The sequence below is a fragment of the Charadrius vociferus genome, unplaced genomic scaffold (assembly GCF_000708025.1).
Source record: "Charadrius vociferus isolate BGI_N301 unplaced genomic scaffold, ASM70802v2 scaffold185, whole genome shotgun sequence".
Classification (NCBI taxonomy): Eukaryota; Metazoa; Chordata; class Aves; order Charadriiformes; family Charadriidae; genus Charadrius; species Charadrius vociferus.
In genome coordinates this window covers 1,474,309-1,496,945 of record NW_009648955.1, presented here as the reverse complement: position 1 = coordinate 1,496,945, position 22,637 = coordinate 1,474,309, and the positions used below count along the sequence as shown (strand labels likewise).

Genomic DNA, 22,637 nt, shown 5'->3' with positions numbered 1-22,637 from the left:
AACTGCTTCTTGAAGTTACGATAAAAAATCCTACTGAGTGATACCAGCAGGAGAAATTAAGTGTTTCATAGTTTTCCTTCATTAGTATGGCAGATCAAATACAAGTAGAATGACCCAGGTTTTTTCCTGGCTTACAAGTTATAAACCCAACTTTTCAATAAATCAAGGAGTGATTTATGTCTTTTTTTTTTAAGTTACAGCAGATGATTTTTGCCACTAACAATATACAAATACTACAAATGTCACAGAATGGCTGAGGTAGGAAGTGACTTCTGGAGATCACCTAGTCCAAGCCCACTGCTCAGCGCAACGTCACCTAGAGCAAGTCATTCAGGGCCATGTCCAGTCAGGTTTTGAGTATTTCCATGGCCAGAGACTCCACCACCTCTCTGGGCAGCCTGTTCCTGTGTTTGATCACCCTCACAGTAAAACAGTTTTTGCCTACGCTTATGTTAGAGATATCTCACTTCACCTGAACAGGCACAGAGGAGACATACATAGTAACTAAATCATTCTTTCTAAAAGAAGAACAGGAAGGTTTTTTTCAGCATAACTCAAGAACACATGTCCATCCAATCAAGGAAAAAAGAAAAAAAAAAGAATTTTAAACACAAAGTGGTTTTAAACACAGCACAAAAATCAGATCTTTTTGCAAACTATTATTTTTAATGTATTAAAATATCAGAGTCTTCCTGTGACAATTTCTTTGAATAACAATTGGCTAAAGGAATATCAGGTGGGGAAAGAAATAGGTAAAAGGCCCATCCAGCCTTTGCTCACTGCACTTTACTGGTTCACAGTAAAGCAGACCAAGTTTCTATGGATTTTGCACATTGTAAATCCCTCAGGCAAAAGAAAGTAGAGAACCTGAAAGATAATGAAACCCACAATTATAGTAACTGGCATTGCATAACTGTCTTTTTCATGGAATGGTCACCTACATGAACCTTGGAGAACAAGAACGTTATAAAGATGCCACCAGACCTTTGAGTGGAAACCCAGGCAACTGACATGAATGAGATGGTTTTGAAGTGACAGTAGGATGCACCAGAGGAAGAACTGGAAGGTGTACATGATACAAAAAGAGCTTCTTCTCAGTGTAATGTTTTTATCCACTTAGGGAAATTAAATATAACACACAATTACACAAAGTAACTGATTTCTTATAATAGCTAAACCATTCTGCAACAAAATGTCCAATGGACGAGGTCATCTAGACTTCCTGACACTTTAAAATGCAAAATTCAGCTTGTCAAAAATTTATAGGGAAGTCCAGATTTGGCAGGATTTTATTCAAATGCCTTTACAAAAACTACTCCTTCCACTAACAATAATGAAAAGCAGCATATGAAATTATTCTATGCATATTCTTCCATAATAATCAACCAAACCAGGACAACAATGTTTATATACAAAGCAGCCCATTCATCTATTACTGACGATATAAATAAAATATTGTAAATCACATATTTCAAACAAAGCAATTAACAAAAACTTGTAATTATCAGAGTAAAAAGGCCATCAGAAGTTAATTTTAAAAGGATGCACCATCTGTTGCTTTTTCTAAAAGAGCAGTCTGAACAGCAGAAAGAAGACACGTTTTCTCATTTTACCTGGCTTGTCTCTATAACAACCACTGATGCAAGTCGTATTTATTTCTACACCACCAGTGTCATATATAGTACAATTAAGTGAAACTGAAAAGGTCAAAAAACATCAGAGTAGGTTCTCCACAAGATGTCTAAACCTGATAATGTCAAGGTGACTCATCTTATCCTTTGATTCATAATCATTATGTTCTCTTGACACTACGCAGGCTGTTAGCTCCTTTTTATAAATCAAAGCCTCCTTTTCCTTTTTAATTCAGATATTTTCTTAGTATCTCTGACATTTAGGGGGACGTCACCACGGCACTTTCAATAATAACATAATCTCATAAGATAACCAGCAACAGAATTCTCTCTATATATGCGTACTTGTATATTTAACTCTGGACTTCTATCCAGAAAGGCTTACATTTCTTTGCTTCTTTCTAATTTTAGACAAGGCAAATTAACATACATAAAACTTCTGATGACCACTGTAAGGTTACATGGAAGGAGGGAGCATCTGCTCCCTTAAGAGTGTCTGGACAAGGATCTTTCCGTTGCAAATGGGGCTAATAGGAAGAAGGAGAAGCCATAAGGAAGAACAGGGACACAAACCAAACCAACAAACGGCGAGGGAAGCGCGAACAAGAACCAAACCTGCTCAGTCCCACGTATTGATAAGGGTATGGGGAATGTGGCAGTGTTTCTTTGAGTAAGATTATCTGATGGAGGATAAAGAAAATATACAGAGACACAAACCTGAAGACAAACATAACACAGACAAAGACAAGAAACAAACCTGGTCAGGAACACTGAATGAAGGGCTACCAGGAAACTATGGGCAAACCAGGACTTTGCAACTGATAAGCACAAAACCCTGAGCCTCCAGGGTATTGGGCGAGGGGCGAGTGTGTGGGGTGTGTGGAACTACACCAGCTGATAAGGGCATGTGAAGGTGCAGGGGGCTGGGAAGGAACAAGGTGGGGAACAGGAAGGGGTACAGAAGGGCTGAACATAAAACAGGTCAGCATGTTTGACTGACTGAGCCCTGCGCCTCATCATGGTGGTCAATCCTCCTTTTGAAATCCTACCCTGTGCAGGGGTGTGTGTTGGAAGGACTAAGTGCCAGGTGCTGGTGAGACCTGCATGAGCAGACAAGACACTGGGCCAGCAGCAGGAGTCAAACCAGGGTGCAGATGCCCTGGGCCTGTGGTGTGAGCTACAGGAGCAAGTGGGGGGTCTTGCCCACCAGCTGCTGGGGTGGGAAAAGCATGTGTCCCAAACAGCAGCTATCAGGAGGGACTGGAGTGAGGCATATAAAAGGCTGTTCTGTCTCCTGTGGGAACATGCAGGGCTGCTAGACTAGCTAAGATCCTCCACTCAAGAGAAAAGATCTGTCCAGGGGGAGAAACATAGCCATTCCCCACTCCACAGACATACAATCAAGCACTGCCATAACCATCCAAGAAAGGAAAGAAAGAGTAAGGGTGAGCACTCCATAGGGGGTGACTGTGCGAGAGAAATAGGCAGTCCTGCCTGCGGGCTTAGCCACAGACACAGCGCTGTACAGCTTCAGAGTATGGGAAAAAGAAATTTGCAATTACCAGCTACAACTACACATGCTAAGTATAGTTCTTCTTTTCTGATCTAGGTACTGCTTTATGATATGCCTTACATACATATATATCTATATAAACATATATATGCACATAGATAACATGTAGTATGTACCTACACATAAACACATACGTCTGTATAGAGGGACTATTTCAACTTGGTTGCACATCAGAGCTAATGCAGAATATGAAATTATCAACTGTACCTCATTCAAGCAAAACACATAGTTCTCTTCTGTAACTTTTAAAACTTACTATTAACAGACATCCAGGCAAAGTTTAAGATCTTAGCTTTAAGTCCACTCCCTCCTTTTGGTATTACTAGGGCTCTCGGGTATCTAAGGTGTGAGTTATTTTTTCAACAAACTTGAAAATGTTTTCAAAATGTTCTTGCAAAGCTGTTCATCATTTTGGAAGTTGCCTTTCCTCCTCTGTTCATGACAGTGTGAATGTGGTAAACTTAAGGCAATGCTACGTCGATATCCACCTGATTAAGGTGAAGATTTAAGGCCTAATTTTATTCTTCTATCTTGTGAGCGCAAAGGCGTGTTTGGATAGCAAATGTTCATATAGAAATTCATGTTCATTTAATAACATGGTTAGTCTTACCTCGTGTCTGAATAAGCATACAACATTTGAATAAGCAAATCTGTTCATTTAAGATATCCAGCTAAATTCATTATTCAAAAAAAATAGCAAGCAATCACAATATCCACATGATAGTCACACTGAAATGTTTTGTGCTACAGCTCTGATTTACCTTGGAGACCAGACTTAGGTTTCAAAACACAAACATTCTTTTTTTTTTTTCTGTACAATGTCTTTACTGTTACAGAAAAAAAAAATATCTATGCTTTAATCTTGAAAAACCTGTCTTGTCATCAACAAGCAAAAAAAAATAAAAACCACCTCTTTGAAAGCAATTGGTGGGTCTAAATAACTCCTTGGAGGTACGCATCTGATGCAAAATCACAAGGTTGGTTCTGCACAAGAGCTTCCATAAAATGGCAATGACCTAGCACCCTGCTTAACATTCTCAAAAAGCAACTTCAGGTTATACATCCTAAGCTAGATATATATTATCATCCATCACTAGCCTCGAACAGTTCATTTCAACACTAGCAACACTTGGGGGCAGAAGCAGAGAGCATAGTTTTTTGTTTGGTTAGGGTCTAATCAGTTGGGGTTTTGTGTTTTTTGGTTGGTTTGGTTTTTTGTTGTTTGTTTTAAATAGAGCATTAGTAGCTTCAAACCACACAAACAAGGACAGATATCCTGTGTTTTAAAGACTATCCCGTCTACCCCCTATTTTCAGCTGAAATTTCAAAGATATTAACAAGTCTGAACAAAATATCATGGATAGCTATTCAGAGACCTCATAGGGAGAAAGAAAATTCCATTACAGGAGAATGATGAAGCTCAAATGCCTACATTAATTTTACAGATAGAAAATACTACTTCCCATTATCGTCCTTGACACCTTAATTTTTCAATGAAGTCCCTACACACACTCTGTAACATCAGTCATTAAATTCTCTGCAACAAACATGTCTATTCACATGAAGCTAGAACAAAAAAAATGTTATGGTAGGGGCAATATAATTTCATTATTCAATGCCTCAGCCATCATCGTGGAAATAAATAAAACTATTTTTTGTCTGGAATAATCTTGGGTGGGTTTTTAATACAACATTATACTATTAATATTCTGTCTTTCTCCTAAAAATGTATCAGTGTCAAAATGGAAGTTTCTGGTAGAAATCAATAACTGCCCCCACCTTGCCACCCAAAAAAAAAAGAATAAAAGAGAGAGATAAATAAAGCAACAGAGGACATCCAATACTATTTTTTCTCCTTGTTTTGAAAAGCCTACATGTTCCCAGCCTTGGGAAGACCCTGTAGTATTTTGAGACACTAATGGAAAGAAACAAGAAATACTTGTATAGTTCAAGCTCACCGTGTAAGCGCATTTCTGAATCTATACTATCTTCTTTCTCCTGGTAGAATCAACACACTCATATGGGATATTATAAAAATTTGTTCTACTCAAAACACAAGACAATTGCACTTTTAAAATCCTTCTTTCCAACATTTATCTTGCTCATGTTTATCAGGCTTGTGTCTTACTGCTGCTGCCTCTTGGACCAAACAATCATGATGACCTTGATCCGTTCCTGAATTCACCAGGCCACTTAGTTTCTGTGGTGGAATTTCAAGAAACCCTGACAACGGCCAGCAGCATAAGAAGGGACTCTAAGAAAGATTAATTTTCTAGGAGAAACTCCCAGACACCACTCTTCTTGCAGTTCAAGCTGACCCAACCCACACAGGACAGCTAAACAGCTAAGCAGATAAACTAACCATGCCAGAGGGAAAGGTTTTCAATGAAAAAAGGGACCATCAAAACTCTTCCACATAATAAAATATTCCTGCTTTATATTGTAAAAATAATAAAAATTCCACTCAAAATGAAAGAAGTTACCTGTCACAATCATCCCTGTCACAGGTTGACACCAATGTATTATAAATTTGAGAACTGATTTTCTTAGAAATTTTAAGACAAAAATGTAGGTAATGTCTCTGAAAATCAGGCCATCAGAATATAGGAGGAAATCACAGTCTTTCAGAAACTACCAACACCATCTTGCAGCAACTCTATGATTCGTTATTGATCAGCACATGAACCACTATTTCAGCACACCTTTACTCAAGATTTCAATCACAAGGCTGTTATACGTTCACTAGTCGATCCAGCAATTGCTTTACAAGTCATTTCCTCAAACACGAAAACCTCCCTGTATTCTCAAAAGCTGTGTGATACTGATATATAGCCATTCATTCCACTAGGAAAGCAAGTATTGACACAGGAATTTTAAACTTCCTTTTTTTTTTTTTGTTTAACAGGACTCTAATATTCAAGTTCACTCTTCAAACTGCTTCATCTAAATGAATAGTCAGAGGTATTTATTGCTAAATTTCAGTAAGCTCTCAAAACACACTGAACTTAAGGAATGCAACACCCTTTGGGTACATCACACCACAATAAAAATACACATAACTTTTAAAAATACATTGCTAATGGGAATTCTGGCTCTTTTTTGAAAACATAAAAGCAAATAAGCAGTTTCCCCAGTAAATATCCCATTTGTTCCTGTGTTATTCTGCTATTTTTTTGTAAGTTTGAGGTCTACTTTCCAAATCTTTCCCTTGTTACTCTTTAGTTCTGTCCTCGAGGAAGAGGAAAATGGAAGCACTGATGGAAAAGTGCTGTTAAGAAGTCCTAAGTAAAATACAAACATTTTGTCCTTCACTCAACTTCAGTTCACATACAAAGTCAACTTGTAAATTGGACTGAAAGATTCAAGCATAGTTGGTATATAAAGCTATATGACATAGAAACACTGAAGGTAAGTGATGGCTTCAGTTCTATTGTATCAGTTTCTCACCCAATCACTCTGCCTGTCTCCACATGCAAAATCTTGTTTTCACCCACTATCTGTTCTCAGTCCAGTTTCTCTAGGCCAAAGAAGTAACAAGCTAATTTTTACAATCAACTCAAGCACTATCATCTTCAAGTTACTCTGTTCTTATATGTTATGCATAATGATAGCTGTTAAAACTTCTATGAACGAAAAAGTTCACTGTGACTAAAACAAACAAAAAAAGTAACAGCAATCACACTTCCTCCCAGAGAAGACTAAAAACTAAAGAGGCAGATTTTCAAGATTTTTAGAAATTAAGCACTTCAAAGAAGTTCTAACTTTGTGAAAATAGTGATGTTCAGTACTTTTGGAAAAATAAAAACTGATCTGGAAACTTAGTTTAATATCTAGAGTTATCAAAAAGAAAGCACTTTAACTTCTGTCAGGTTTATGTTGCAATTTGATAAAGGATAATGCCTCTTAGTTCTGTTTCTTTTTTTTTTTAACCCAAGACTGTACAAAGCATTCCACTTCCAAAGTAAACTAAGTATGAATCAGTCTGTAAATGTTCATCTATCTTTGCAGCCAAATTTAGAGATCTTATTCAGTTTTCACAATTCCTCTAAAAGCATAACCCCCAAACATAGCCAGAGACAAAACAAATCCAAGTCAAGGCTTCTGCTACAGTCAGTATCAGTTTAGCTGTGACTATCAAAATATATGGGGGGAAAAAAAATTTTTGCTTTATTGGAAAATACAACATATATATTTTTACCTGCAGCTCTGTAAAGTATTTTAGGTTCAAAGAATATGCATGGATTTTTATCCTCTATGCATGACAGCAGCAGTCCTTTGGCCTGAAGAGGACTCCTTGGAATAACAATCTGCAAAAATATTTTTTAAAAAGTTTATTTAAACTGCAATTCTGCTACAAGCTTCCTCAATTAATATTAAAAACCAAGCAATTATTTGCTCTAAATAAAACTGTGTACAGATTGAGCAGTTCTAATAAAGGGAATTAACATCAGTGTTGTTACTAACACACATTCCAAATGAATTTTATTTTGTTCATTCATGAGATTTGAATACTTCCTCTCTACACCATGACTGAAATATTAATAGACTCCGCTCCAATAAGGTAGAACTAGCATCTTAATAACATTTTGAGGTAGAAGGAATAGAACAAAGTCAGTCAGGTTAAAAAAAAAATCAAACATTTGTTTAGTAAAATTAATGTAGATGCATGACAAAAAAAAAATCAGCTAAGTGATCCTCAGTTGCTTGGGTAAAGATTCACCAGAGTAAGCCTGGAAGGTATGCAGACAGTCCAGTAAGTTTTGAAGACTAAAAAAGAAAATAGCTATTTAAAGATGATTTCCTTTGCTTATGGTGGAAGCCTGGCATTTGTTCATTCTGGAAATGAACAAATACCAAAAAATACCGGAAACTATTATCAAGCAAAGAGAAACTAAGCAAGGCCTCCAGATGCAATCTGAATACTTGGAAGGAAAAGGTATAATTGATTTGCCAACAGAAGAGTTAATTTTGGATGATCTAAGAGATTGTTGATTATTAACAGAAAGTTACCACATTATCACAGTTTAAATGAAAATAGAACCCAAGAGCTCAATTTCCTCAAATCAGAAGGATCAGCTAATTTACATCCCAGAGATCTCAAAGAGCTGGCACATGCAACATGAAGTCTATTAGCAAACATTTTTATAGCTGTGAACTTAGAAGTGGCACCTTCTGACTGAAAACATTAGTTGTAGCACTCGTTTAAAAAAAAAAAAATTCCCATGTAATTACAGACATGTTAACTTACTGTCTTCCAGGAGTTTCCAAGGCTTCAAAATATTTTTTGAGAGTTTAATTATTAATAATATTTAATTATACAAAAGTAATAGAAAAGAGTCAAAACACAACCTAAATCTGTTAGCACATCAAATTAACTTGATAAGTGATTTTTCTAAACTAGGGAGAAATAGTCTATTAATATTTCACTAAAGCATTTATAACAAACTCATGGGAAATTACCCAACTGATTGATGTTACTAGTGCAGCTCCTTAGGGATCATTTTTAGGACAGGCTTTGTTTACCTTCTTCATTTACAATGTTAAGTCAGAACATGGTAATGAAAACTATTCAAACGCTGAGAGTCACTACCCGTACAGAGGATGATAGCAAAAAAACCTAGTTCACATTGAGGACATAATTACAAACGCAAAAGCAAACTGAGCAATACATACTGAAAAGTCACCCATTTAAGGACTACATTTTTGTCATAAATTTAGAACTTGGCAGTAGAAATTCAGATCTGAATTTATTATCTGTTCAAAGGATGACTAGGACACTATGCAGTCCAGCCCTAAAAAAGCATAATAATATAGTCAAGGCAGTGTTTAGTGCTATTGCAAAAATCAATGCTAGAAACTCAGTTGGAATACTTCATGACTATTATCAACTGTTCTGAAAGAAAATTAATGAAACAGGTGCCAAAAGAGCTTCAGAAACTGTTAACATCTCTTTGATAATTTGATTTGTTTAGTCTAACAAAACAAAGACTAAAGAGAAAACAATTGTTCTCTTAGTATATGAAAGGGAAGATGACAAGACAGACAAGTTAAATATACAAGTTAGTCAGGAACAAATTTAGGCTGGAAATGAAAAGAAAGCTTCTAACCGTGATGGCAAATATTCTGGAGCAGTCTTACAATGGAATGGAGAGAGTCAATACAGTAATTTTGGAAGACAGATTAATCCATTAAGACATACATCCTCACAACAGTAGACAAAAGATACAACCATTTAGCAATGTCCTTGTCACCCCAACAAGCCTTGTATTAAGCAGTCATGATTCCAGTCCTTCCCCCAAACAGATGAAGTTGTGCAAACTCCCTTCTGCTTGGGAAAGCCAAACCTCACCTTTCACTTAAGAAAAACACAAAATAGAAATCTCAAGTCATGAACCTGCCAGAGTTTAATAAGGGGATAGTTTTGAAAACCCTTCTCTCCAAAGACCAATCCTACCCCTCCCAGCTTGTAATACATGGCCCTTCCTCCTGTAATTTGGAGAAAATATGCATAGATATGGGACTTTTGATGTCTGAACTACAAGTTCATTTTCATTTCTGAATTCATACATTAAGGGCTGGGTTTGGATTCATTCAAAAAAAGACTGCAACCTTAAAGATAAAGCCTTAAACACTACTAACAGCATCAATGAGCAGCTTTGCAAAAAATATTCAAGGAACGACATTGTTTTCACAAAGATACAAAATTCAAAAGATATATCTAAAATACTTCCCTGTGCATCAAAGACTAGTATACTTTTCCATCAGTTTCACAGAATTTAATTTACCTTTTACCCTTACCTGAGATGACAGCTGTTAGTGGTAGCAATCTATTTTAGCACTTTACCCAAAGAAAAGTGAAACAAACAAGAAAAACAACAAGACGACCAGAGATGAGAGAAAAGAAATTAAATTATCTGGAGTGATAAAAAAAATCTGACTTACTTACTTAGACGACTAAGGACAGAAGTACTAGGTTGCTATGAATCAGTAAGAGTTTTAATCAGTGAACCACTAAATCTCAGCTCTTGCTTCAACACAAAGATTTGAGATTGACCAAGAAGATCAGCATAGATTAGCTAGACCTGGCATCTGTATCTTAATCATGTAAGTTATCTTGTGCTTCCATATGACAATAAACTACTCGAGTTTTTCAACAAGCTCAAGAAACCATTTAATTCAATTACCTGGAAAAAGACTTTGAAGATTGCTTTTGTCTGTATCAGGAAATATTTTCAAGTTCAGAATAGGAACACCTCAAAGATCATAAAGAACACCCAAAGATAAAGATGCATTCCATTTCTCAAATATCATGAGCGAAAGTATGAATAATACAACATTTTTTATTTAAGTAAAAAGAAACAAGTAGCAGAAATGGCTGTGATCTCCCTGCAAATGAGTAAATCTGAAGCTTTAGAACACCAAAATCATACATAGACAATAGTTTAAACATGAGATAAACAATGAACATGTGTCTTCAGCATACAAATACTGGTTTTGCTTAAGTCCTCCACATTAATCAATCCATGAGTCATTTCTCAATAGACTGGATGCCAGTTGAACCAGAAGTACAAGTCCACAGACAAAAGTTTACTCAGGAAACAATGTAGAGCTGACAAACAAGGTTTTATTAACCTGAGATGACTAGATCCCTCCCCTCCCTCTTCTTCAAGAAAGTTATCCATCTAAATGCTAGGAATCTTAGCTTCAAGGGATGTCACTGTATCATGCAGAAAGCTTGCTTAAAGTTATCATTCGCAGAATCACAGAACAGTTGAGGTTGCAGGGACCTCCAGAGGTCATCTGGCCCAGCCGCCTGCTCAAGCAGAGCCACCTAGAGCTGGTTGCCCACAACCATGTGCAGACAACTTCTGAATACCTCCAAGGATGGAGGTTCCACGGCCTCTCTGGGCAAACCTGTGCCAAGTGCTTCCTTATGTTCAGACAGAACCTCTTGTGTTTCAGTTTGTGCTCAGTGCCTGCCACTGTCATTCATATCAATGAATTCGATAATGCACTTAAGCAGACAGATGAAGAAAGAAAAGAAAAAGTATAGTACTACTTATTAGTGTTAGTATTTCATTTCTGTACTATACTGGACACAGAACAGGTATAAAATAAATACAAAATGCTGTATCTACTAAAGTTTGCTTCAATAATGGCTATGAATTCTCCAACACTTAACACAGTTTAACTTTTATAACTTGAAAACTTCTAAAAGAGCTTTTAATTAACATATTCAGATTTCTTGTTGTGGACTTTTGACTTCTGTTCTTCCCCCCTGCCTGCTCTCAGACTCATTGTGAGTCAGGTTCATTAACGAACAAACAAGCAAACAAAAAAAAAACCAAACAAAAAATTAATCTTCATAAAATAAGAGTTACTGTACCTTTATTCCTGGACAGTGAGCAAAGAAAGCTTCTGGACTTTGAGAGTGATACAGTGCACCATGACCCACACATCCCCAGGGGGCTCTGATGGTGAGGTTTCCACAATTAAACAGATCTCCAGAGCGGTAACGATATTTTGCTGCTTCGTTAACAATCTGGGAAGATTTATACACAAAAGTAACATTCAGTCCAATACCTTTAGTTATGTGTCATTAAGCCTCTACAATACATAAGATGTAACTACATCTGCACCGTGCACGGCATTCAGAGGCCCAAATTAGGAGCAAAGGAATCCTGTAAGTCAGTGGAAAGGCAAACACTTTCCAAGGCAAATAAGGCAATAGTTTAGTGTGTTCAAATTAGACACGTAGGCCTCAGGAGTAACCATATAACTCAGTTTCCCCGTTCTCATCCTGTCAATCAGCCCAGTTCAAATCTGTAGCTTGTCCTGTGGACACATGGCTGGCTGCAGCAGCGTAGGGAAGGGAGAGATGGTGTTGGGAAGACACAGCTGAGGAATTTAAGGCTGCTGAAGCCAACACAGCCACAAAACCAAAAAATAAAAACAAACAAAGAGACATTTGCTTCAAACCACATCTTTAATTTCCATTATTTAATGAGCCTTCAAACTGGCCTTGGTACTTTCCTGTTTACTTAAAGCATGCATAAATATTAGTAATACAGCTTTGGATGTATTTGCAAAAATTACATACTCAAACCAAGTATTAAGGCTAATAGAAGAGTAATTTAAATGGTAACAAGATTTCTTTTTACTTCTCTCAAATTTATTAGTACTGACCTGATCAAATGCTGGAAAAATGTAATCTGCAAACTGAATTTCAGCAATGGCTGTAGCACCTGCAACAGCAACTCCAATACCAAAACCAACAATTCCTTGTTCACACAAGGGGGTGTTGAAAACTCTATCTTTACCTATTAAAAAAAAACAAACAAACAACAAAAACAAAATAATTCCTTTAACACATCAGCTCAAAGTGGAAAACTCAGCCCCAGAAATACTCAAGTTATAGACAAATCACCTGCAAATAAGCATATGGCTCTTTAGACAGGATTTTTTAGGTGTAGCGACAATAAACAACCTTTGCAGGTAAAGATACTTTCACTTTAATCTGTAAGAGCTCAGAGGGAGAAAAGGGGGAACAAAATGCAAGATAAGAACAGTTTCTGTAACTTACAATGTTCTTGTTAAGACTTCAAGGAAAATAATTTGTTCTGATGTATATACGGATAAGCACGCATACCACTCATGCTTATGTGGGAGAAGTAAAGAGTACTTACAAGCATTAAAAACTGTCCATACTCAAAGGCAGATGGATCTACGATAGCATCTGTATGAAAGTAGACTGTCTTTTCCCCCACACTGCCTGTAAGCAGTGCCTAGTCTTACTAGCCTTCTTTCATAAGGTAAGGCTGTGCTTACTAAAGAATTTGATTTGTCTCTTAGGCAAAAGAAAAAAGCTGTTCCTGCTGTTGAAGGCACAAGACTGGAAATCAGATATTCTGGGGTTTGTCTCTTCCCTGCGGGAGTGCAAAAAGGTCATTTTAGCCCTGTCATGTTTCTGTGCCACAGTAATTTCAGATTCCAAATATGCATCACTAACAGATGGCTGAAGGCAAAATTGTTCGGTTCATGAAATTAAAAACAAGGATGGGGATGCAGATGAAATACCATTACAGTATCTTCTATAAGACATATTTACAATATTTGCCAGTAGTACTGTACTCCCTCAGCAGATCAACAGGAGAACCTAGTTACGCTATTAAATTTTCCTTTTAGAGCACTGGGAAATAGACAATAGGCTTCTGTAGGAGTCCATCATGCACAAATACACCAAGACTTCAAACTGGATGCACATCAGTCACTATGAAATAAATTAAACAAAACTAAATAACCACCAAATAACTAACTAATCAAAGAAAGACCAAACCAATCAATTAATTATTAGGAAAGCCATTACTGTGAAGACTTCTAATTTCAATAGCTGCAAGTTAATGAACTAGAGAAAGGGAAGCTAACAAAAGGTTTTCAAAAGGTATAAGAGCAGAACCATTACCCACAGCTGTATTTACGATATACTAAAGGGAGGCATTTTGTTTTACAAATCTTTTAAGTACACGTATTTCATCTCCACACATCACCCAGCACAGCATTGTCACTGCAGCCAGCTCAGTAATTAAAACTGAATTCCAGATTAACAGAATTACTGCATAGCTTTTGAGAGAAAGTAGGGGTTTTTCATGTGGCTGTCAAACACACCCAATATTACCCTGATCAACTCTGAATCACAGCGAAGTATCTCGCAGATCAGAGAAAAGTGGTACTTTTACAAGTAGAAAAACCTGCTAGCTCTCATTTCCAAAGTGTATGAGCAAACTGATCTCAGTAATTTTCAGATGTGGGTCATCTGTACTTTGTTTCATATCTCCTAGAAGAAAAATAATCATCTCTGCAGGTACTGTGCTCAAAAGTTGCTCAGACTCAAAATAGCATAGGAAGTGCGAATGGCAGTAAGTTTGTAGCTCTGCCATTTATTCTTGCTGGGTATTTATTTTACCAGCGTGCTGCAGTAACCCTACTAGTCTGTATATTTCTAGTCTTTCTTTACTGGTACTACCAGTGTGTCTGGCAATGTCACTGCAGAAAAACAGCCCCACCCCTGAAAGATTTTCATTCCAAGTAGCAGAAAGACAGAATGCTCTGGGAAACCCAGACGTGGGGAAGATATTTAGAAAAGATGTAACTTGGTTTTATTTTCCTCGTAATTAAGTTATACTCACTTCAGACAGACATCAATTGTGTCTTGGCTTTACTGCCAAGAATTAACAAAAATCATTTCAAAAAGCTTCACACAGGAATCACATCTTCCCTGAAGAGCTGACAACAGCTGAAGGTTTCAGTTACATCAGTACCATGCTTCTCCCATGCAAAATAAGAAACTTTGGCTTTCAGGGCTATTTAGTCCCATTTCAACAGAGTACATAGATCAGTAAACTAATCCCATCAGATGAAGGAAAATAATGCCATGGAAAGACAAAAGAACTTCTATAATGTGAGAAACACTCGCTCATGGATAAAAATGTAAAGAGGACAAAGTCTTTGAAGCAAAGATAAAAATTTATTCAAGAAAAGTGCATCTCAAAAAGAGCACACTTAGTTATAAAACTTCAAGTAATTATACCTTCTCCCAATTGCCCAAGATCTGTCCCCTTTTCCCATTGGTTTGGTACTTTAGGGCGCACATTCTTTCACAACCAGTTAGCCTATCACAGACTCGATTCACATTTTTCTCCTTTTAAGGAGTTGTTTTTCTAAGTTACATAGCCCTGCTCATGTCATCGACACACAAAATGGCTGGAGCAAACAATCCCTGAGTTCATCTTTCACATATAACAAGGAGAACGCAAGATTATTTTTGAACCTAGAGAGAGTGTATACTATGTAAATTGTTCCCAATCCTGAAGGATGGCTGTAGTCTCAGTTCCCAAACTATACAGCATCCTCTGGTGCACTCCCTCCACTGACGGGCATCATGGTCAAGGAAAGAGAACATAAACCACCTATGCACATGTGTAGTTGCCCCAGGCCTTACCATCACCTGTGAAGGTGGGGAAGCCCTGCTCTACATGCAACCCTAAGAGCCGTCCCTGTACCCATACCTGTCTGTAAAACTATAAACAGTTGGCAAACTTCTCCTTCCCTCCTTTCGATTTAATCTAGTGTGCCATGAATTACAGATCTTATTTCCCTCCTCTTTCAACCGATGCATTTATTGTTTTTAATTTAAAACAGCTTATATTTTAATAAACTAAAAATGCATTAACATTACCAAGACATATTACAGTTTCCCAGTTCTTAAGTCTATTGGCAGATCAATACATTTCACTTAATTTGCTTACATGATAATTTGATACAGTACGTGACCAGCAAAGAAAACACTGGAAAAATATGACTACAGAAGAGACTGGGGGAGGGGGGGGCAGAAGAAAAAACGAAAAAAGGGAAATTCACATTAAATTTCAAAGCCTGGCATTACTATATTGAAATCTAAATATTCAATTGGCCTTCTTTTCTTCATATGAATTTCTACTCTATTTTAGCACATACTGATTTACTGAAATGCAGTTACATCTAGTTTAAAACTTTACCTACATAAATAGACTTATGTCTGAGCAGAATAAAAAAAACAGATTATTGAGAAGTGCCCAGAAGTCAGATCATACCATACTTACCTAATCTTATTCTTTATTAACAGATTTTTTGGAGTACACTGAAATTGCCTTATATATTAGTTCTGTAAATAACTTTATAGCACACAAAAACTGAAACATATTTGAACAATCCTGTAAAACTTGAAAACTAATTAGTATCAATTTGTGATAGGTGAGTGACTTCAAAAGCCTGTTAGAACCACCCCACTAGCTTGTGCCTCTATGCTTCAAAATATAAAAGACATCCTAACAAAACTGCTGAAATACTATTGTGATATTAAATGAGAGGCAGCATGCTGCTATCAATGGAGTACAATGACATAAATGAAAAGAGAATCAATGAAAGCAAATGTGAAATACAACATGACAGTTACAACATGATCGGCTTGAAGCACCTAATTTGGACTTTGAGGATTAAAGACATAATCCTGAAGCACTATGGCTTAAAACCACAAAGAAAGAACCAGGTAATTGTCACTGAATGAGATTCATTACTCAGGAATGGTTTTGATTTTACATGTACAACAACAGTACTGATCGCTTCTTAAAAGCAAAACCTAAAGGACTTTATTGTTCATTAGATGGGAAAACAAGCCTTGGATAGAGTTTCAAGGGTTGGGTTGTTGGTTTTTTTCTTTAATAAAATCTAGCCTTTTAAGACAAAAAGGTACATCATTAGAATAAAACATATTTATTCATTTCCTCAAACATTAAAAATCATATGGCGTGGCTTTAACCTCCTATATTTATTCAATATGAAAATCATTACTAAAACAAATATAAATTATTTAAACACTGAAAAATTAAAGGCATTAAGCCTATATATTTTTAGTTATTTCACATTTTTTATTTTTCACATTTTTTTCAAAATGTGAAAAGGAAGTCAATTTTGATAAACAGCCATTCACATCATCTTTTCCAAACCATTCACTCAGCTGAAATCTGACTCAAGCGGACAAATAACTCGGAGGTACTTTGTCTTTCCGTATTTCATTTCCGTACCAATGAAGAAACATTTCATAAAATGTACTCTTCTCCTATTACTTGCGTCAGCCACGCAGCTCAAAACAAGCTCACAGAAACTCCGCAAGCTGACTTGTCACTCCAGGTGAAAGCGGTACCTCTACGTTATCTGAAACCAGGTGCGTCAGCCTCTGAAGAAAGACGTTACGCTGGTGTCCATTTCAATTAACCTGCCCGGCTTTATAAACATCCCTAGTCCCAGCCATCTGAACAGGTTGGTGCCCTTTTCCAAGCGGTGAGGGAAGCAATATGGCAAATAGGGCTATGTGAAAAAAAGGATGATTCTTCTCATCTCTCCATCCCCAAAACTCAGGAAAGAGATTAAATGCACATTAAGCAAGTGAATAAACACATTAGAAGTGTTGCCTAATAAGGTAAATCTGAAGAGATTAAAAACATTATGGAAAAAGCAGTATTTGATTAAAAGCAAATTTTAAACAATTACTTCATCCTCCCGTGATCTATTTTTACTTAAATTAAAAAAAAGATCGATCTTTGTAATTTTTGGAACAAAGAGTTAATTACCCCACAAATGTTCAAATTACTACTGACCCTATGTCTCCAGGACAAAAGCTTTAAGGCAGTCTTACAGTCATCTTCTTGTCCTCCAAGACTAAAAAGTCTCATAGCAACCTAACAGAACATGTTTACAGACATATGTAGTCAATTATTCTGCATTAATGTTTTGGCCTTCTTCATCTTTATTTGTTCCAAGCAGTCAGGAAAAAAAAAGTATTTCAGATTTCAGTATCTGCAATGAAACACATTCCTGTCTCAATTTAACTTCAAAAAAAACGAGATATTCAAACAATATCAGATCTCCTATAATGTTAATACACCACCCAAGGCTCCGAGTCTGAGTAATTTCACAGCACTCTGCAAGAGCCTACGTTGGATGACTGGAGTGGTTTAAGGAGTACTACTGGTGATTTAGTCAAAGGAGCGTGTTTTGGTTTGTTTTTAAGATACTTCTACATCACTCGTATTAATAAAAGGCATCTTAAAAGATGTCAGTACTGAGTAGTATTAACAATATACTGGGGCAGCATTTTATTTGTCCCCATGACCTCATTAACTTCCATTTAAAACATCCATTAGAAGCCAAATTAGAGTCCAACAAGCTAAATATATTCTGTCTTCAACTGCAACAACCATGAAGGCATGTGGAGAAACAGAGGACCGGAAAGAAAAGGAAGTCCCAGCAGATTAGCTTCTTTGCTATGCTCTGGGGACTTCATGTAGAAAATTCAAATAGAAATGACTAATTTCAAATCAGTCTTGCCTTTAAAGACCTATTCTAATCCTAGAATATCTAGGAGTTTTCATAGATGTACATCTACATAAGTCTACTAACTCTATTCCTTAACATAATTTAACACTATTTACCCAGTATTCAGACTTTCTTGGTCCCACAATCCCTTTTAACCCCTGTTCTACAATTGGTGACACTTGTTATCTTCCATTTCTCTGATAGCATGTGAAAGGGCACACATCCCAGCAAGTACTTTGGTAAATTCATATTCAGCTCTTTCAGAGCTCCTAGGTGAACACTAAACAGTTCTAATAATTTGTTATTAATTTTAATCAATTTGTTCTGCCACTTCTTCTATTGACATCCTAGTCGCAGGTCTTCAGCTTTAAAAAAGGGTGCGCAATGGGCACTGTTCCTCTATAGTGAATATTAGTAAAAACACGGTAGCTTACAAGCTGAATAATGCAAACTACAAATCTACTTGTCCAAAGTAAGGCTTCAGTTTCACCGACACAGAGATTGTTTACCTCTCAGTCTTGCATCCTTGCACGCTAACGTGCCATGCCATTTAAAAAGCTGCTTTTTCCAGAGCTGCCCAATAGATCGATCCACCTACCTAACAGATAAAAAGTAATTACATGAAATGAAAAGGATTTCATACGCAAATAGCTTGTAACTTCTTATGATGAATTTTACCTACTGTGTGTAGAATAACAATTTACAGAATTGAGCTTTACTCCTCTCCTGTTCTTCCCCAATTCTGTATCCTACATGAGTTGCGCAGTGTGAGCCAAGAACATTTGTGCGTGCCCAGACATTCGCAGCAGGCTTCAAGGGCTCAGCCATACCTCTGGCATAGCTCAGCCAACTACACAGCTGAGCAACCAGGTCTCAGCCCCCATTTAAGTCAATTTAAACTCTCAAGTCAAGTGCAATGAGTTGGGTCTGTTATAAGAGAAACACATATATATCCACACGCATACAAGAAAAAAAAAATAAAAAAAAAAATCAGTGTATACGCAGCGTATGCTTTCAAAAGAAGTTCAACTTTTAGTTACTTTGAATGAAAAATTCATTCAAATTTCCATTAAATAGCAACTAATTCCATAGCAGATTGCCATCACTTTTTCCTTAAATATTCCAAAAAGTCACGTTATGTGAATAAGATACATGAATCAGTCAAAAAAAAAAAAAAAAAAGGTACTTCAGAAATCTGTGAGTGACTGAGAACAGGGTCAGAATGGAGATTTGCATGCACCAAACTAATTTAGCTGCTTCCTTTTCTGCTGCTGCAAAATCCACTATCATGCTCTACTGTGCAACAAAAGACCCAACTTCTTATTCTAGACAAAAGGTTTATAAAAGTCAAATGACAGATAAATCTCTCTTACTCAGTTTCACTTCTTTACAGGTGTCTTAATTAAGCTTCTTTTTGGGGAGGAAAGAAAAAAGAAAAAAAAACCTATCACTTGCACAAAAATTGGACCCTTCTGAAGCACTAATCACCACAGTATTGCCCAAAGAAAAGGACACCTGTTCCGACAGGTAATTGGTAAGAACAGGAATTCCTCACAGGTTTATCATTTATTCCACTGACATAGCCAACATTTCTGAAGAATACTTCAAGTAAATTGGAAATTGAAAATAGCTGAAGGGTAAGTTTTCCTTTTAAGTCTTCCCCAGTTACTAATGCCAAGGCATTCATACATTTGAACAGACAAGAATATTTGAACTAGCAGTTCTAGCTCAAAGTGTTCTCAACACATCATTCTCTTACTTAAGACGGTACATTTTTCTTCCAAGAGCTCCATAAATCCAAACTGCACTTTCACCTCCTCTCCCCCAAGATTCCCCTAGGAGAAAAGCATGTTTACTGCAGTTTTATTTAACCCTCACTCTCAATAACTATATCAGAGCCAGGAGAACTGCTGGAGTACAAAGAAAACACTACCATGGACTGGGAGTGACCTCAGTTATCTATGAATTCGCGTAATCTGGGCATTCACTGAATTGAGGGTTTGGAAGGAAAGGAAACTTGCTTTCTAGGAAAACTTAGTAAATTCTTAAAGCTGTTCACAGCACGAACATAAAATTAAGCATTTAGTCAACCGTCAGGCTTACAGCTCTCTGGATGAGGGAGGACCCAGGAAAATTTATTTACAAATAGCTCTACCATCCTGAAGCAAATAGGAAAAACTTTTTTTGGTCCTCTCCCCAGCTTTCCTGTCATTTGTCACAAAGTAGCATCCCACCAAAAGCTAAAGCATAAGCCAGAAATATTAAAATATATTATGTAATTATCTGCCTTTCTCAAGGAAGAAGGGGGAACAGAAGGGGCCAGGGGAGGTTAATGCATATGGCACAACGGCATAGCTTTGAATGCCAGTAAACTTGCACGTCGTTTAATCCTTCAATGATGAAACAGCAGCCAAGCAGTAGTATAAGCAAGGGGGATGATCAGATTCTTTTCAGGTACACAGTGATAGGTGAAAGAACACCACAAAAAGGGAAACTGATGATGTAACAGGAAAAAAAACCTTACTGTGACAGCAGCCAAATACTGGAACAAGATGCCCAGAGAGGTTGTGTAAGCTCCTTCCTTGGACACATTCAAAACTCACCTGGACAAGACCACAACCAACCTAAACTGGCTCTACGTTGAGTACCGGTTTGGACCAGATGACCTTCAAGGTCTTTTCCTTCCAGCCCTTATTATTCTACGATTCATTAACAGCCCCAAGCAGAGTTACATGCTGACTGCCCAAACTTCTTATGTCTGTACCTGTCCTGCTGATGGAAGCATTTCCTGACATTGATAAAATAGCACTGATTCAGCTCCACGCTGGTAGAAAAATATTCGGTAAGCAGCTCACATCAAAGTGGCAGATCTGCTCACCAGAATTTCTTTTTACTGATGACTACGCAGGTAGCCCACTCCACATTGAATTCCTTCTGATCATCTGGCTCCTATACCCAGTTGTATCAGCCTAAAGAAAAAAAGTGCGATGCCTAACTGCACCAAGGCATTCAAGCATTCCTCCAGCTATGATTAATAGCATTCCTTGCTCAACCACAGAAAAAATGTGCTGTGCGAGAAGCACACGTGCAGAAAAGCATAACTGACTACAAAGTTAAACGTGCAAAGCTACATCAGATGACAGACCGCTTACTTGCAAAAATACACCCTAAAATGGATGTCTACCAAACACTTACATGTGGGTATAACCAAGGGACAATAGATCAGCTTTATTTAAGAGGCTTAGGTCAGTTCTGCGCATTTTCAGACTATCTGCAACGTTACATGACACAACAAGAGATCCAACGGGAAAAGACATAACAGTTACCAAAGTGAAGTATTACAACATGTTAATGAAAATTCTGCTGTAATAGGCTGGGTACGCTATCTGGATGACAAACCGAGGAATAAGCAAAACTGTCAAATACAAGGCACCCTCTCCCACACTCCTTGGTATCAGTAGTGTAGAAATACTTTGTAGTAAATTTGAAAGCCTGCTGGATCTACCCTAAATTGTGAAGCAACTGTTCTCAACACAAAAGCAGGGATTCAATGCTGCTAAAGAACAAAGTGCTGACTGACCAGCTATCTGCAGTAATGAAAACCATCTTATGAATCTCCCTTGTAACCATGCCTGTCCCTTGATAATGCAAAGCAAGTGCACTAGAAAAATCAATAAATTGACCTATACTTGGTGCTTCCATACAAGTGTGAAAACTTTTTACCAAGTTTTTAGGATTTAATGTTTCTGCAATTTAAAAAGAAAGGAGATCTTCTATAATAACTGACTACTGTGATAGGTCAGCCTGGTCACTGGAAGATAGCCCTGAATCAAGTTAAATTAAGATTAACCTGCTTCTCAAAGTGCTTCTGCTGCAAAGCTGCTTAGACAATTGACTGGACTGGGGGGGTAGCCTTGACCTTTTTGAGCGTTTTAGGCTTCAAGCAAATTACTTCCAAGAAAACTCTGAGTATTCTACTCCCTGTAATAAAGTCTGCAGTACCTTCTTAAACTGAAGTGGTGATAATTACCAGAATCTTATCACCAACCTCAGAGGCAGAAAAAACAGCAGATATACTAAATTAGTCCCACTTGACAAGTACAAACGGAACAAAGTGCATACTGATCACAGGACTAACCAAAGAAATTGAGAATCACTAACTTCCACCTAAGAAATAGTAAAGGCATGAAGACTGACATCTAAAACAAGGTACATGAACTGTGCTTGAAGACCTGGTATTAACGCAGATTGTGAATACTAGTCATGCTCATTGATTCCATCTCGTGTTTTTAATACGCAAAGTTTCATCCTCTTTGATGCTATATTACTGAAATATTACTTTTAAATGTTTCACTGCAAGCATTTTCCAAAGTGAAAACTTCCATTTTTATGAAGTTCAGCACCACGTACTTTTTTGTCCAGCAGTGTATCTTGAAATATCTTAAAAATGCATTAGAACAGCTTTTTTAAGCTCTGTACTGAGTATCAGGTTCTATATTAAAAAGTATATCCCTTCTCTTTCC

The 22,637-nt window shown here is 37.1% G+C and overlaps 1 protein-coding gene across 1 annotated transcript in view; it reads right to left on the bottom strand.

Moving 5' to 3' along the window:
- BCKDHB (branched chain keto acid dehydrogenase E1, beta polypeptide) overlaps positions 1–22,637 on the bottom strand; it is a 137,330-nt gene that overhangs the window by 99,699 nt on the left and 14,994 nt on the right. Inside the window, exons 3-5 of the mRNA XM_009887462.1 lie at positions 12,391–12,524; positions 11,591–11,746; positions 7,403–7,511 (exon numbers count right to left, since the gene is read on the bottom strand). Coding sequence (XP_009885764.1) covers positions 7,403–7,511; positions 11,591–11,746; positions 12,391–12,524 — 399 coding nt within the window. The remainder of the gene's footprint in view (positions 1–7,402; positions 7,512–11,590; positions 11,747–12,390; positions 12,525–22,637) is intronic.